The sequence below is a fragment of the Onychomys torridus genome, chromosome 18 (assembly GCF_903995425.1).
Source record: "Onychomys torridus chromosome 18, mOncTor1.1, whole genome shotgun sequence".
NCBI classification, from domain to species: domain Eukaryota; kingdom Metazoa; phylum Chordata; class Mammalia; order Rodentia; family Cricetidae; genus Onychomys; species Onychomys torridus.
In genome coordinates this window covers 52,635,870-52,653,403 of record NC_050460.1, presented here as the reverse complement: position 1 = coordinate 52,653,403, position 17,534 = coordinate 52,635,870, and the positions used below count along the sequence as shown (strand labels likewise).

General features: G+C 45.5%; 1 protein-coding gene across 3 annotated transcripts in view; it reads left to right on the top strand.

The window, feature by feature from the left end:
- The window catches only part of Bicc1 (BicC family RNA binding protein 1), a 230,824-nt gene extending 213,763 nt beyond the window's left edge, over nt 1-17,061 (top strand). For 2 of the 3 annotated variants that reach the window (XM_036168174.1, XM_036168173.1), the window contains exons 18-21: nt 4,400-4,556; nt 7,630-7,790; nt 8,981-9,080; nt 14,625-17,061. In XM_036168174.1, the coding sequence (XP_036024067.1) occupies nt 4,400-4,556; nt 7,630-7,790; nt 8,981-9,080; nt 14,625-14,755 (549 nt within the window). In that variant the 3' untranslated portion in view covers nt 14,756-17,061. Of the gene's footprint in view, nt 1-4,399; nt 4,557-7,629; nt 7,791-8,980; nt 9,081-12,172; nt 12,252-14,624 lie in introns of all 3 variants that reach the window. The other variant, XM_036168175.1, reaches the window with a different exon arrangement.
- The last annotated feature ends 473 nt before the right edge of the window (nt 17,062-17,534 follow it).

Sequence of the window (17,534 nt, the reverse complement as noted above, 5' to 3'; positions counted from 1 at the left end):
GATGAAGGGTATCCTTACATGATAGAATGGGGCCAAGATCAAGCAAAGGGCAGCTGCAGTGTTTCATAAAAACTTACAAAGAGTCCTTTTGTCCGAGAGTATCATCACTAGCAAGCCACCATAGGGGGATAGGCAACTATTCAACAAAAACAGACTTCCAGATCTGAGTTAACTTCAGAATGTTGAGATGTACCAGCAGCGCAGCAGGAAGCAGCACAAGCAGCAGTTCCAACATCCTTATGTTTCCCAGATGTTGGCTGCACAGCTCCACCATGAGGGTGGAATCTGGTGCTCTTCACATGTGGAGGAAGGGCCCAGAACGCCATCCTCCTGGCCAGGCTTCATGTGACTCTGAGCAGACCCTGTCCATCTGAGAATGTCAGACTCTGGCTCTAGGGAGTAGGGGTCTGGCCAGCTTGCGCACACACATTCTGGGAGACTTCAGATTCTGGGTGGAAGAGAAGGATTAAGCCCAGCGAGCACCATTGGTCTCCATCATCCCTGCAGGCTACAAATGTGCTGGCTGAGGGCTTCGGAATTGTTAGTCTAATAGTAGCATTTGTAGACTGAGTTCCTTTTTTTTCCTATCCATTTTCTTTGTAACGAGATTGTTGATGGATGCAAGGCAAAAGCAAATACTTTTTAAAAAATTGCCTTTATCTCTCTTGAGCAAGCCAAGAAGAAAACACTATTGAATAGTCCCCCGTGAATTCTATTGTCGGGGTTACAGGAGCCACCTGGCAGGCTATATTTAAGATTAAAGTAACCTTCAGCTGCCGGTATGTGGGGACCATTATGCGGCATTTTCAGGCTGTAGGTGTCCACTTCCCCTCAGGCCGCTGGAGCTCTGAGAGGAAGTAGCATTGTCTTTTGTTAGCAGAAGAATTAAGCTAATGCTGAGACTTAGCCCTGCACCCTGCAGTCAGTGGTCCACCTCCCATGCCTTGGCTTTCTGCAGAGTAAAGTGTGCAGTTGTTGACTGCCATTCTATAGTTTCTGAAATGAAACATTTACCTTCAGAAATGCCCTTCAGTTCCCCGCTTGGAGCCTGACATTATAGCAAGTTGGGAATGATGTCATAATACAGAGGTCAGTCAGCCCTCTCTTGCTGAAAAGTGGAGGCAGGCAGTAACAGTGAGGCTAGAGCATGGGGAAGCTCCACGTCATCTGCTTCTTCCCACCACCTCTCTGAATGCTGGGAAGGGTAGACTCTGGTTTTCCTTAGGAGTGATGCTCTGTGCTTGCCTTGGGACTATGTCTTCCTTTGTGGAGGGAGACGGTCCATCCACAGCATTCATGAGTTTACTGTGGCAGGGGCTCCCTGGGCAGGCAAGCAAGCCTCCTGTTTTCTCTGCCATAGCTCAGAAGGACTAAAACAGGAAGGTATGTAAGGATAGAGGCTGCCTTCCATGATGAAGAATGTGAGGAAGGCTCTAATAAACTATAGAGGACAATTCCTGTTGAGAGGATGAGAGAGCAGGGGATAGACAGATAAAGATAGATGGGTAGATAGATATGATAGATGATAGATAGGTAGGTAGGTAGGTAGGTAGACAGACAGACAGACAGACAGACAGACATATATAGAGAGATAGATAGGAAGACAGATACACTCAGGATGGATGGATGGATAGATGGATAGACAGATATGATAGGTGATAGATAGATAGACAGACAGACAGACATATATAGAGAGATAGGAAGACAGATACACTCAGGATGGATGGATGGATAGATGGATAGATAGATATGATAGGTGATTGATAGATAGTATTCAGATATCTGCTTATAGCACTGCCATGCCATGTCTAAATTATAGGGTGACAAGGGCACCCTCACTTTCCTCATTTTTACTGTTTTTATAAAGAAAAACAAAGGGAAGTTGTACTGCAGCTGTGTGGGCAAAAGCATCCCTGGCTGCTGACATCCTAGCAGCTGAGAACTACCCCTCCGGTGTGCCAGGCCCCTCAGCTTCCTGCCCTAGGAAGCTTGCTTAGACCAAAGAATTAGAATCTTTGAGCTCTGCACTCTGTATTATTGAGAGGCTGGAGTTGAGCAATTTTTCAGGTTGTTTTTTTTTTTTTTTTTTTCCCCAACAACTAAGTAATTATCCTGTTCTCCCAAAAGTTCTTTAGATAAGAGGCAGGCACTTTCTACCTTTTCTTCTTCCTGCCTGCTTGGTGTTATAGTGGTACATCAAAAAATAATAATAATAATAAGCAAAAGGTCTCTTTGGGTTTTTTTCTTTTCCCATTTTCTTTCTGTTGTCTAGCTCTTAAATGTGTAGGGGTCACATATCCTCCGAAGCAAACAAAAGCATGAATTGGGAACCACCGGTGGTTTTCAGCTTCCCCAACACTAAGCAAGGAAGAGGTCTGATAGTTTTTAACCTCACAAGCCTAAGTGTGGAGGAGAATTGCTCAGTGGATATTTTAGATCTTAGCGGGAGAGCAAGAATTGCCAACCTTAGCGCCTGCCAGTTCAGTCTGCTAAGCAAGTGCTTCAGGACATTCAGAAAGAGGCAGCTGTCACGTTGTAAGACATGTAAGCCAAGCAGCTACTCCTCGGGGCTGTGGCCCTTGCCAGAATTCAGCATGTTCTTGGTCTTTGCTACTCTGGGTTTATCTTGGTTTAAGGTACGAAAGGTATTTTCACTGGAAAATCTAGCTTTTTTGTTTGCTTGTTTTTCCGAAGCCATGATTTCCCCATATGCATTGCCCTAAATCAGCGAAGGCACCCCACAGTTGTAGGAAAGGGACTCTTGGAGTGGGACTGAGCATTCCTGAGACAGTCTCATGCACCACATTGTACACACTATTGTGCTGCTTTGGGGACAGGGCTGCCTTCTGTGGGGAGAAAAACAGCATGTCAGGAAGGCAGCGGACAATCAAATTCCCAGTCTCTGCTCAGTGGAGGTTGCTTTGCCCTTAGGAACGGATGAGAGGCATGCCGGGAAACACAGGTGACAAAATAGGGCCAATCTCAGAAGGATCTTGGGAAAGAGCATTGTGTCTAAGGGATCAACGGCTTGATCATCTTAACATTAGAATCCACTGTCTCAGAGCCGAAGGCGTTGGCGATGATGAGGTTCCAGCGAGGCCGATCCTGGTAGACCTCGGTCCATGGTAGACTGCAGGGGAGTCAATGGGAAATTAGGAAGCACCTCTGCCTCTGTATAGCAGAAGTTCAAGACTGGAGGCATGGGTTGCTCTGATTGGCACTTAAAAATACCAGCCTCGTTGTATGTGCTGGATTACAGGGAGGCGGGGGGAGGCAGTAAGACTAGCCCCTGAGTGGCTGGGGCGGTTCATAGTGGCTGGTGGGAAGGGCCATTCAGTGAGGAAAGTGCTCAGGTATTAACCATAACCGACTTGCAGCTTTATGATCTTGAAGTTCCACGGGGATCTCAATCCAGAGGTAGGATCTGCACACTGAGGATTTCACAGAGGATTGAACCTATTGCGTGACCAAGTACAGGGGGGAAGAAAGGGTGGTGGGTGGGGTGGGTATCTAAGACCAGTCCTACAGATAGCCTGCCATTTAGGATGGCAAAGAAGGAGGTCACAGAGGACATGGGGAGGAAGTAGAAAACCTCAGGACTAGTTAGTTAGTTGGAAGTATTTAAGGGACCCCCTCCTACCTGTGAATGGGCTGCATGAGCCAAACTTAAGTGTGGTAAGAATTGTCTCGGGGTTACCAGTGAAAATAAATCTGCCAACGAGGAGACCGTGACTGATACTCTAGTACAAAGCCAGGGTGCCATCGTACCATGGACACATAAACGAAAAGAATCTATGCAAATTCAGGCAGGTTTTAAGTTGTTGTGGATTATTTTTCATTTAAATTTGGAAGACTTCAAAGAGCACGTTGTCCCAGGTATCTGTAATTGGCTGGAGAGATTATGTCCTTGTCTGGGGGAGGCTTGTGTCAGGGAAATGCCAGCTCTGTCTCTGCACACTGAGTGTTAGGATAGGAGCAGACATCTTTCTAAGAACATTGGCTTTCCCTGCACCTCTACCACTCCTGTGTCCTTTTTGTGTGAGCTGAGGCAGAGAATCATTCCTGTACTAGGTGTGTGCGTGCCTGTGTGCGTGCACAGGGGGGTGCTCTGTTTCCTAGAACTGGGATGAACACACCCGTGACATTTTGAAACATTATAGGAAGGACTCTTTACACAGGTGACTTCTAGAGCTCTGTGGGCACCTGCACAGTCGGGTCGTCTTGGTGAGGACCTCACTGTCTGTCAGTGTTCATCCTTGGTACATTCCGGAGAATGAGTGTGCCCTAGTTGGTGACAAAAGGACATTGTAATGGTATCATTGCCTGGTACCATTTCTCCTCCTACTCTGAGAAGTCCTCCATGTTGAACCCTTCCTTCTCTGGCTTGGACTCTTCACAGGGCTCCTCATTGTCCCTCTCAAGGTCCAGCAGTCGTGAGCATCTGGCAAGCGGAAGTGAATCAGACAACTGGAGAGACCGGAATGGAATAGGACCCATGGGTCACAGCGAATTTGCAGCGCCGATTGGCAGCCCCAAGCGCAAACAGAACAAATCAAGTGAGCTTGATTGCTGTTCACACTTTTAGGTGTCAGCTTAGAGACCCTCGCTTGGTGTGAAGTGATGAGGTGTAGGCAGCTCCCTCCTGAGACATGAAGTGCTTGGTATGAGTCACGGGTAGCCTCTTCACAGGGAGGAACCAGGAGAGCTTTGGGAAGTTCTCTCATCTCACTGCATTTTGTACATGGTGTACGCTGTAGCCCTTGTACCCCAGAATGCCATCACTTACTATCATGACCTATCTTGTAGTTCTATAAGTCGGTAATCCCTAGTGAATGCTTAATGAGTACTCTGTCAGGCTGTGTCTGGCACCTAGCAGGCACATGTTCTGTAGATGTTTGTGGAGTGAATCACACACACACACACACACACACACACACACACACACACACACCTCCAAATAACAAGGAAGAGATTGGAACCTGTGAAAGCAGTTGAGTAAGATATCATCAAAGTAGCATATTGGGACAGCTGAAGAAAAACTAGCTATTAAAGGTTTTAAAAAAAAAAAAAGACCAGAATGTTTAGCTTAATCTTTTTTTTTTTTTTTAAATTTGAGAATTTCATACATGAGTACTGTATTTACATCATTTTTACCCATTTCTCTCCTCCCCCAATTTCTCCTGTCGTCCCCCCCCCCATTTTCCTCTCTTAGCAGCCAATGATTGCCTGTAGCTCTTCATCTAGGGGTATGGCCTTAAGAGATTTTTCCCACCCACATTGGCATGTCAACTGGTATTGTCATTCTGCAGGTCTTGTTTAGGCAAGATGGATTAGCCTAAACAGAGAAATTCCTGGCATTCTGCCTGGCAATAAGGCTGAGGCTGAGCAGGGGGCAGTTATCTGTAAGGGTGTTGGCTCTTCTAGGTGGTCAAAATGGATAGCCAGACCAAAGATCACACAATGACCATGAGGTGTGTTAATAATCACTTTTGATTCAGAGTTCTTGCCAAATTTGGAATTCCAAACAGGTAGTATGAACAGTCTGAAGGCACTGTGGATGAGCGGAGTAAGCATGGTAGCCCATGGTTATGGTTAGGCAAGGTGGCTGCATTGTCAGGTGTCTCCAACTTGAAGACAAGTCATACTATTGACCAAATCCAAATTGGAAAGTGAAGTCAACTCTTCTCCCTATGAACCGTGAGTTGTAGCTGGAAACTCCCATCAGTGACTGATAAGTCTAAACATGCACAGTGCAGTCAGCCCAGAGGCTGCTGTTCCCACACAGGCCTTGGGGTATAGGGGTTTGGCCTATGCAAGTTGGTTTTGTATTTCATTTCTCCTTTCCTTCAGCTAACTTACACCAACTCTACTTCTTAGTTGAATTAAAACTTAGGTATAAGAAGCCCAATGATATGGCTTTCACCAGGAGTTTGAAGGGTGGGGGTGGGGTTAGAAGAAGATCTAGAAACCATCAACAGTTAAGACAGACATGTCAATGGTCAACACGAAGTTAAGGGCCATTATAAACATTTACCACAGAGGGTTTCATTTTCAAATGTCTGTTTAAATTTTTACTAATATGTTTTCCTTGACCCAGATCTACAATATATGTTATACTGGTCCAACATTTTAATTCCCACTCACCTCATCTCAGGTTCTCAATGGCTTCATGTGGCCAGTGGCTACCATATTGAAGAGCATGGACATAACCACTTTTTCTTTATACCCTGGGTCTTAGTCTCAAAGGTTCCTCCTTCTCTGGGCTTCCCTGATTATACTTGTTGCTCAGTGTAGATTTTGGTAGCTCCCCTTTGCTCTACCAGAAGGTACATTTATCATTTGGACAGCAATTTACACGTTCAGCCTGTAGTTGACTTCTACTCACTCAAGGCCAGTAGGTACTCAGAGGGGGGCTCCCAGCACATGGTTTTGTAGCACCCTTGACTCAGGATGCTTTGATGATTTCAGGGGACTTCTGTCTTACCTTTAAATGATAGTCCTAGGATGTTATTTTTAAAGGTTAGTTTTGGATTCTTCTGATAAGACTATACCAGTTTGGGAAAGAAAAAGAAATGTCATAATTCCTTGCCTTTGAGATATGCAGGGAGCTTCTCAGTTTGCATGTGAGAAAGGGAGAAAGTGATGAGTGAGTGGTACCAGAAATCCATGCCAAGTGGACTCTGAGGCTTGGTCCTGCAGAGCCCTGGAGTGACCTGTATGGATCTGCCTGGCCTGGAGGAGCCTCATCTCTTTTTTCCACTCTCTAGAACTCTTTCTTAGGGCCACATCCTCGATGTGAGAGGATGGATCCTCACATAGGCAAGAGGCAGCATGGCCATACACCCTTCCACTAGTTCCTCTAAAGCAGCATGCTTAAGTGTGTCTGGTCATGTTCATGGTCTGGTTTTACGGCCCCTACCTCTAGTCTGGGTTGTCAGTTGATCTGAGAGCCAGACCATGGGTAGTAGGTTTGCCTGTCAAGTCTTTGGAGAGCCAAGACAGACTTCTGTATTGCTCTGCTAGCATTCTTCCTGAGAAACACATGCACTATGTCATAAATTAAATCCTCGAACCTCAGGCTCACTGCTGTGCATGTTCCTCATTTCAGAAGCACGCCGTTTGACAGACTTGATGCCCTCCCTGATGGGTGCGTTTCAAGGCTGTGGGATGGGTGTGCTGTAGTGCTGCGCAATTCCTCTGCATGAAGGAGGCACAGGTCGGGAGGTGGAGAGCCACCCTGATGTCCAAAGGGAACCTGGGCCTGTTATAACTTCCTGGACCTTTACCATGTCCCAGAGTTCCTTTCCAGCTTTTCATTGGATTCCCATCAAATCAGGTGTAAAGAGCCAACGCTTTCTCAGGGGAGAAAATACAGTGAATGATTATTAGCTAACAGAGGCATGGTACTGACTTTCTGCCTCCCAACTGCAACCTCGGGATGGCAAGCACTTCCCAACAGCAATAAACAGCGTTTCCTTGGTGAGAGGCTGGTCCTGTGTTGACGGATTACTGTGCTTTACAGCCGGTGCTCTGTTGAGCCGAACAATGAAATCTGAAATAGTTGGTGATTAAGGCTTTTAATTAAACTGTGTTCTCTGTGGCCTCGACTGTCTCTCCTCTGCCTTCCAGGAGAGCATTATCTCAGCAGCAGCAACTATATGGACTGCATCTCCTCGCTGACAGGAAGCAATGGTTGTAACCTGAACAGCTGCTTCAAAGGCTCAGACCTCCCTGAGCTCTTCAGCAAGCTGGGCCTGGGCAAATACACAGATGTCTTCCAGCAGCAGGAGGTGGGCCAGCCTGCGTCTTCCCGGGCATCTTGGTTTGGGTTGTGGGTGTAATGACCCCTAGAAGGGAGCCATTGGTTATACTTTTCCCTGAGTGTTTCATCAGATCTCAGCTTGTTCTAGCTGCTGAGGAACTTGTGTCCTATTCTGTAGAGCATGGGAAAGCAGGGAAGTAGAAAGTGGGGTTTGCAGACAAGCACCCCAACCATCCTTCACCACTTTGGCTGAGAGAGCACACTGGGGTGTTGATATAGGGGAACCTCGGAGTCATAGCTCCCCTGAGGTCAGCATTGAGCCTGCAGGTCCCTGTTGTTCCCACCTGCAGCCCTCTCCGATGTGTACAGCAGCCAGCAGGGCAGCTAGGCTCTGACTTCACCGCTGTTACCTTTCTGCAGGCTAACTTCAAAATAAGCGCCCTGCCCCCGAGCTGTTTTCTTCCATATTGCGTGGCTGAGGCCACAGGACATGCTGTTATACAGATGTTTCTGGACCATTTTTGAGACAGTCTGTTGTGTTCATTGAACTGAGGACTTGATTCTCCTGCATGGTCCGATACAACACATTGGAAACTGTCATCCTGTGCATACTTGGATTTCTTCTTAGAACCAGAAGCTAACAAACACTCTTGATTCCTAGCCGCCTTTTTATCAGTTCACAAATGTGGTAGGGTGTATCTGTTGTTTTGTTTTGATCATAGCTGCCAGGATGCTCAGAGCTAAATTTATCTCGGTGGCATCAAGTTGCTGGCTTAGTCTGTCTCCTGCTTGCGGTTGCTTTCAGTTCACCAATTTCTTCGTGTCCTTCCCTCCCGCCTCTTTCTCCCCTCCCTCCCTCCTTCTCCTTGGGATTTTTTGTTACAGTATATGAATATTTGCTTGAATGTGTGTCTGTGTACCATGTGCGTGCAGGGCCCGTGGATGATGGAATTAGACATCAGATACCCTAGGACTGGAGTTATAGTCACTTGTGAGCCTCCGTGTGGGAGCTGGGAATTGAACCAGGGTCCTTTGGAAGGGCAAGCAGTGCCCCCACCACGCATTTCCTAATTTCTGGCCCTCAGGGTGGTGCCGCCACCACTGGACTCAGGAAGTAGGTAGAGTTAACGAATTGCTCCGAGAATGAGTCCTTCCCACAGCGGTCAAGACACACACACACTGATCCGATTGGCTACAGCTTGTTTTTGCCTTCCACAGATTGATCTCCAGACGTTCCTCACCCTCACAGACCAGGATCTGAAGGAGCTGGGAATCACCACCTTTGGAGCCAGGAGGAAAATGCTGCTGGCAATTTCAGGTGAATAGAGGTTGAACTCCTATTTTAAAATCTGAAAGCCCTCTCTCAGGGGTCTCAGCCTGTGAGGCTGCTTGTGCCCATCAGCTACGAACTCCTCTGAGACCATGATGGATATGATGCAGAAGGGGTCCTCCTGCTAATACCTGACCAATGCTGAGAACCCCCTACTACCTAATCAAGGCCCTGCCCAAAGGCCTGCCTTGGCAGTATTGTTCCTTATGCTAGACTTCCTCAGAAAGAAGTAGCCAACACTGCCCCATGCGGAACATGAAAATGGGTGAGCAATTGTGATAAACAAGTCGCTAGGTTTGTGAGTAATTAGTCTTGATCGAAAGCCATGTTCCAATGTGTGTGTCCTCGAACACCAGGGTCATCACGCTGAGAGGAAAAAAAGCATTCATGGTGTTTCTTGGCGGGAATTATCAGACTTCATGCCCTTCTATTTTTTTCTAATGTTTTAGTAGAATTTGAGTCACAGATGGAAGAAAAATAGTATCTGCATCCCTAGTCTGCCTTCCTGGTGGTGTGTTGCATATTCCTTTAGTGAGTGCTCTACCTACTCACTGGGTGCCATGCAGGTGATAAATTGGGGCAGGGCACACGTATGTCAGTGTACTTCAACAGTGTTCAAGAGAAAGAGGACATGGATGTCTTTCCAGCAATGTTCTTGAACATCAAATTTATGTGTGCCTGCCTCTTGAAGAGACAGTGACACTAACGGCAGAAGCCATGCATTCTCTGCTGAGGGACTATCCCTTGGCAGGCTGGGCCTGTGTGAGGCCAACAGTTGCGTCCAGCTGGTGAATATCCTTTCTAGCCAGCAATAACTAATTGTAGTAGAAAATACAATTCAAAACCTTAGTTTGCCCATTTCGTTTAGCAGTGGATTGCATTACCTGACCCACCTCCTTGGGAGAAATCTTTGTCTAAAGCAGATATGTGCACAGGTGCCTGCAGGGTGGTTTTGGGTGTAACGTTAGACTCCTCCACAGTAGTGTTTGTACATACATGCTTAAGGACTCTACCCGGGAGTCTCCACCAGCCTGTATTAACAGTGTTCAGGTGGATGTGTAATTCCTGACTAGTCGTGAGCTCATCCCAGTATATGTGAGGGGAACAATGGATTCAGAAAGGAGGCTTGTGTTTTGCTGGGCCAAGTTATCGATTCTTGGGGTGAGACTACAAATCTCTCTTGGTTTTGGCTTTTCATGAATGTAGATTATGGTGGTGACTGTGTGGGTCACCTTCCATTTCTGAGACCTGTTCTTCCGTTGAAATACATCATCAGGCTTGATGGATACTCTTAGCAGACCATTTCAAACCTTTTTGCTGTCTTGGGTAGTAAGATTGTTTCATTCACCTTGTTTACCATAGGGCCTATCCACACGGGGTTATTCTCAGATTCTAACATTAGATACTTCCTCATTGTTTTCATTGATTTTCAAGTGAAATTGAGGTGCTACTTGATATGTGACTAAGTCACACACTTGCTAATACAGGCTAGCAGTTCTATACAGAGAAATATCTACCCTAACACTCTGTAACCTTTCACTAGCCTGCATGGAATAGTGGGAGCAATGTAAGGAAAACCAGGTTTTTTTTTCTGTGAACTGGTTCCAGGTCCTGTGAATCATTCAGCCACAGGGGACAGCTCTGAGACATTTGCATAAGTTGTAGGTGGATCATCAGGATGCTTTCCTGTAGCAGGAATCTTAAAGGTTGTTATTAATAAAATCAAACCTGAGGTCAGTTATTGGCGTGAAAGCTGGAAGATCAGAGAAGCAGAACAAGCCACAGCTTCCTCACCTCGCCAGTTCCTCAGCTGGTCTTGTTTCCTCAGACTGGAAGCTTCTGAGTCCTCATCCCAATGGCTCTCAGCTGAACTGCTGCTCCAAAGCCTGAATGCTAAACCAGCCAAATGCTTAACCAAATGCTTAACTCACTTAGTTCCTGGTCCTCACGCCTTATATACCTTTCTCTTTCTGCCCCCACTCCCTAGGATTAAAGGCGTGGGTCACCATGCTTAGCTGTTTCTAATGTGGCCTTGATCACACAGAGATCCACCTGGCTCTGCATCCCAAGGGCTGGGATTAAAGGCATGCACCACCACCACCACCACCACCACCACCACCACCACCACCACCACCACCACCACCACCACCCAGCTTCTGCTCTGGCTTGCTCTGACCCATTTTCTAGCAACCATTTTTGGCTTTGTTCTAGTGGCTGTCTGCTCTCTGACCCCAGATAAGTTTATTTCGGGCTACACACGATATTTCAGGCAACACAATACCCACCACACTTTCCTCTGGAAAATAGCCATGCCCCTCAGTCTAGGTTTGGAGAAGGGGAGCAAGATGAAGGGGTTTTGAATCCTCTTTAATTTTTCCACTCACCATCTTCGGCATGGTTCTTCTGAGGTCAGTATGTGTTTTGGAGACCATCTCTCCTGATGGGCTCACAGGTTCTCATGCCTTTAAATGGGATGAGGTGCCTTGGGACTGCTCCACACAGCATGGCGGGGGGGGGGTGGGGGGTGGGTGGTGGTGGTGGTCTTTGATTACACTGAGGAAGGTTTGCCTTTCTATTCTGAATGCATTTGTTGGGACCTAATCAATCATTTCTCTTTGCAAGTAATGTTGTCATTAAGAAACGCTTCATCAAAAGCTACTTCTCCCAGTTCAGCCTACCTGATAACAAAGACTCTCGCTCACAACCCCCAAGCATTCTACCCCAGAGAGATGTAGCCTGGCCAGGCAGCCCAGACTCATGCTTGTCTTCTGGTTAGGTGGTTTCTCCTTTGCAAAATGGTGCAGATTATTAAATTTATCCTTGGAATTGTTCTTTTGGTATGAGGTTTTATCTTGGGGCAGAGAGCCTGCATTTTAATATTGTAGGGAGTGAATTTGAGAGGCAGAGATGTGTCTGAGAATAAATTTGAATTTTTCTTTTTAAGTCAGATTGCTGAGACCAGTTTAGTAACTGGTTAGCTCGCAAGCTGGACAGACTCAGTGAGGCACGCTAGCATCCTGTTGACAAGCCTCCTGCCACAGCCTCAGGTAGATCTAACATCTCCCGACCTATTCTTTTAGTTTGTGACTCTGTTCAGATCCGCAACAAGATCCTGAGAGCTGCCAGGATTGTGTGAACCTTGGAATTTCAAAGAAAAAGGTTGGTATTTTCCGAAACTATCCCCTTAGGTTTTCTGAGACAAAAGATACAACGAGAAGGAGTTTGCTTTTTAATCTTAAGTAAGACCCTTAATGTCTTCAGTAGGACTTATCTTGACGGCCTCTCTCAGGCAGTTTTGTTTCTGAGCCTCACATGTGTGTTCACTCTTTTAGAAACTGTGCCTTTTTGTGGATGGCCTGATCCCCCTCATGGTCACTGTGTTCTTTCAGATGGCTAGCTGATAGAACCTTTTAAAGATAACCACTGAAAACCTTCATTGGCCTCATTCTTTTCACTAGCTCAATTGCACAGGCTCCTGTACTGGGGAAGAGTGTTCAGCCCCATTCCTTACTTTTCCTTCTCTGGAAGATGGAAACAAACTCCTGACTCGGACCTTATACCTGTGAGAAAAATGGAGACCAGAGATGGTCTTCTCTAAGTTGGCCTTTATGTACATTCAGTTGCATCTTGATCTGAAATTTGAAGTTCTGTGTTGGTGGTGGGTTTTTAAAATAAGTCACAGTTGTTCAGCATTTTAGAAGGCGTGTCAGATTCTATAGTGACTAAAATAGTAACCATGCCATGTGTGCCAGCATGTGCCTTGTTCATAGAGACACCTCACACCTCATCACAGATTCCTAATCTACTCTTACAATTCATAAATGGACGTGGTACACTTCGGTACAAACTCATGCCCTGTCACTGGTCATACCTGAAGTGGTGATGTCTCTGGTGGCATCCTTACTACCACAGGGCTTTGTTTATCTGTGGTTACAAAACCCCAGTCAGTGTTCAGTGAACCTTTGCATCAGGCAGGTGGGGGCTCAGCTCTGTGCTTTATCAGTGTGCAAGCAAGTGACATCACCTTTTAAAAAAATCAGTTCCCAATAGAGGATTCTCATGTTAGCTGCTTTCCCTTAGGAAAGACTTGAGCAAAATGAAGCAATTATAAGGTACCTGTCATCACCTCTAAGGCCTCTGTGCTATTTCTTCTCCGAGAACGGTGTGTTAGCAGAAGAGAAGTGTCTCCAAGGTTGCCTTGACCCTTACGGGCCAGGTGTTCACATTCTGAGAACATTTAGGTGAACTGTTAAGGGTATGCTGGCTGACTTATCTTCCAGGACTCAGTAGATAGGAGTATGGCTGACTCTCTGGTGGTCCTTACCCACTTGGCTTGTGAGATCCTCAGTCCTTTTCCATCCTAAGGCTCACAGTGTGACTGCTGAATTCCAAAGGCGATGGATATGCTTGAGGGAGGGGGTTGGTATTAAACGGAGTTCTGTACAAGTATAAGGTGAGTCACCTGCCCAAGTCTCCTGAATGCAGACAAAACCAAGCAAGTCAGTTTTACACCTTTCTGATCATTGAAAGTGGAGCCCATTGGAGAGATTTACATCTGGTGCTGGTGAGAAATCCTAACTTTCTGTTTCACAGTTCCCCTCAAGTCTTCCTAGAGAGTTTTGTGGTGATGCCAGGGTCCCTCAAACAAGGGGGATGCTGAGTCACATACCATCTGCAACGATTAGCTAGCTGTTTGCCTTTCTGTTTGGGTCTGTAGTGCCGTGTAACTACCACTAGATATATCTTCCAAGTACTCAGGATTCTTTGAAATTAAAGTAGGATATTTTTTTTTTTCTCCTGACAATGTAGATTTCCGTAATGTCTTTAAGCATTCTCTTTTTAAGTGGATAAGATGGTTTTGTACAAAGTTCTTTCATGTGGTTGTGCTTCCGATAACTGGCTGCCATTCAGGAAGCCTGGGCTTGGTATCCTGGTGCAGTTGTGGGGAGGTGGCTTAATACTCTGCTGTACAGCCTTCAGGCATGGGAATCTCTGTCCATGTCTGCCTTACCTGTGTTACTGTTTTCTGTGTCTGTCATGGGGGAAGAGTGTGTGTGTGTGTGTGTGTGTGTGTGTGTGTGTGTTTTGCTGAGAATTGAACCTAGAGACTCAGCCCCGTTAAACCACTAGGCTGTGTTCCCAGCTGTTAAAATCCTCTCTGCCACTGGTAGTATATTTTCCCATGCCAGCATCTCTTGTGCCCTTTGCCTCTGACGTTTGGCCTAGCAAACCTGTCTAATACGGCTAGGGAATTCTGGGAATGACACTGATCTGGGTGTTTTACAAACCATAATGAACACTGTTTGCCTGTAGTTATCTAGGTGAGCAATAAGTGCCTTTCACAAGGTAGGCTATGAAATGTTTAGAAATGCCCACTATTAACTGAGAGTCTCCCTCCTGCCAACCAACCTGGCTTTCCCCACAAATCCCACCGTCCCTATTCTCTGAGCTCTGATGTGATCTCCTTATGCAGAGCACTGCTCCACTGACCAGCTAACAGTTGGCTCTTTCTCTCTTTTGTTCTCTTCCCAGAGCTAAGTAAAAACCGAAGAAAACTGTTTGAACCACCCAATGCCTGCACCTCCTTCCTGGAAGGCGGAGCCAGTGGGAGGCTACCCCGTCAGTATCACGCAGACATTGCCAGCGTAAGTGGCCGTTGGTAGCAGTACCTCCTGGACACACCACCACCTGCAGAAATGGACACAATCTGTGGACCCGTCCGTCCTTGGCACTCTGGGTATCTGGTATCGGGACCAAACTATTGAATTTGCACCTGTACTTCATGGCAAAAAAAAAAAAAAAGAAGAAGAAGAAGACAAGAGATGTGTCTCATGTTGCCATAAAAGAACCAAAAGGGGAAATGCTTTTTAAACTGGCAATTGGACAGAATTTGCAAAATGAGGGTAGGGCTTCGTTTCTTCCTATAATACCTATATTACACATGCACTGATTTTTTAAAACCTAAAATGAAGGAGAATTTGACATCTGGGATGCCAGAAAACTTAGAAGTTATTTTGTTTGCTTGAACTCTCTTGGTGTTTGGGGATTTGAAAAAAAGTAATCAAAGTATAATTTTCTGCTTTAAGATAATGACTGAGGTCTTCCAGCACTTTACACGTCCTGTGGATCTATCTCCCACCTTCATGTTTCTGGTATTGGTACACATTTTTCTGGCCCCAATCAAATGTTTATTTGAAATGGTACTGGACATTAATTAGTTCCTGTGCAGAATTTTCTGTGCTCGCTCTGGACCAAATTCTGTTCATTTGCGTCAGCATCTTAGGAACCCTTGGCCATGACTGCAGTCCACTGGTCAGGTACAAAAGACAGAGCAAATGGACTTTGCAATATTAACTCTGTGCAGTTGTCCTAGTTAGCTGCTGTCTGTATTGCTAAAATGATCTTAATGGTTATCTAAAGGCCAAGGGGCTGGTCTTTTAGTATAGTGCCACTAAAGGACATTTATTTATATCAAACTTTTATTTTTAGATATTATAAGCATACATTAGATAAGTGATGAAATGGATATTTTCTAGAGATTTATGGTAGAGAATGAGCTGCGTTCATAACTGGAGCCCTAGGTTGTCACTTTATTTAAAAAGACAAGTAACCATTTGACAAGACAGCATTGCTGCCATTATGAAGAGAAGAGGCCCCTCCTTACCCAGTACCTCCACCCCCTGTGGGTCCTGGGACTTTCTTCAAAGTGCCTTCGAGTCTGCTTGAAGTCAGCTTGGATCAGTGGGGGACAGAGAAAGGCTCCAGGGTGACAGCTCATCTGCGAGCTGAATTCTGAAGGGGGAGAAAAAGGTTTCCTAAGTGGCCAGATTTATCATTACAATCTTATACTGTGAAAGGCCAAGAGACCAGGCGACATTATTTCCTGTCTTTGCAGACATGTGAAGGTTTTCAGTCCAATGAAGACAACCACTCAAGTGCCTTTCTCTCTTCAGAGCAATATTCTTACAAAGTGCATACATTTTTTGGAAAACTTTCCCCATAGGGCAAGCTGTCAGGTACCATTAGAGATGTGTGTATGTTTAGTGTGTTAAGGCTTTCTGTGTGACGAAAACCACTCCCACCTGCTCCCGGTAGAGGTTTTGGAGGAGTGTGCACACAGCCAGGTGTCTGTACAAATGCGAGGTAAGAAATGCTCGCCTAGTGTCTCTCCAAGGCTAAGTCTGATCATTGAAGAATTGAAGGAATCTTTATCCAGAGAGAAGTTTCACTTGGAAAACTTTGGCTCCCTGGACGCATGACCATGAGCTTGGCACAGCAGTCCTATCTACCTGGTACTGATCTCAGTCTTCCCTGCTTAAGGGGACAGAATTGAATCACTCTGTAAGTACGGAGTGGCCATCCTGTGCCCATGTGCTCAGATGACCTCCTGAGGCTTACCACATATCCAGTTCACCATCTCAGCAGACTACTCAGTTCTCTAAATTTTGTTACTCCTTTATTAAAAAAACAAACAAGCAAACTAATCATTGGAGCTTATTGTGGACTCTGCCCTACATTGCTAATGGAAGACAAGGGAACAAATATTCACTATTAAGCTGGTTTAGGCTGTACACATACATAGTGCTTTGATTTTATACCAAAGGGAAGCTGTCCACTTCAACTTGATTAAATAGGGAGGCTAAAAAAAATATAATTAAAGACACTGGAAGGTTTTTCTCCCTTTCTCTTGATACAGCAAAGTCATGCAGACTTGCTGGTGTTCTGTCGTGCACAGAATCCTTGGGTTATTAGAAGTAATGGTGACGTTTAACCAACCTGGCCTTACTCGCGACTGGTAATCTGTAAATAGGGAGCAGACATAGATTGTATTTTGTGGGGAATTTTTGTCCTTTTATCACTTTTTTTAAAAACACGAGAGATGGGATTCACATTGAAAGTGGGGATTTTTTTTCTAAGCCAATCGTTACATGAGAAATAAATTTATATAACCCCTTTGTATCGCTGTCTACATGGAATGTGTCTTTTTTTTTTAAATTTATTTAAAATCTTTCCACATAAGCTTCACATCTGTCCTTGTTTCCGGGTTTCAAGGAAAGGAAGGGGCTGTTTCTATCAGAGAGAATCTGTCTCCTCGGCAGAGTTGAATGCACATCCTTTCTGTTCTCACCTTCGTCTGGAAGCCAGTGATTTGGAGACTAGTGATGGGTCATTCTTCTTGTCACCAACCATCAGTATATCCAGAAAGACTGCTGGACGAGTTTTGTTCTTCCTCATTCTTTAATAAGCACTCAAGTGGATGACTGCATTGACAGGCTTGTCCATCAGCAAAGGTTCTATGCTCAGTAGGGCTGGGTTTGACCTTCCTTCCCTTACAGAGACTGTTAAACTAGCCAACAACCAGGACCTGAGATTCCAACCAAACTCGTTCTCAAGCTGAGATTGGAACCTTACGCTAATCCTGAAATGTGGCTAAATGTAAAA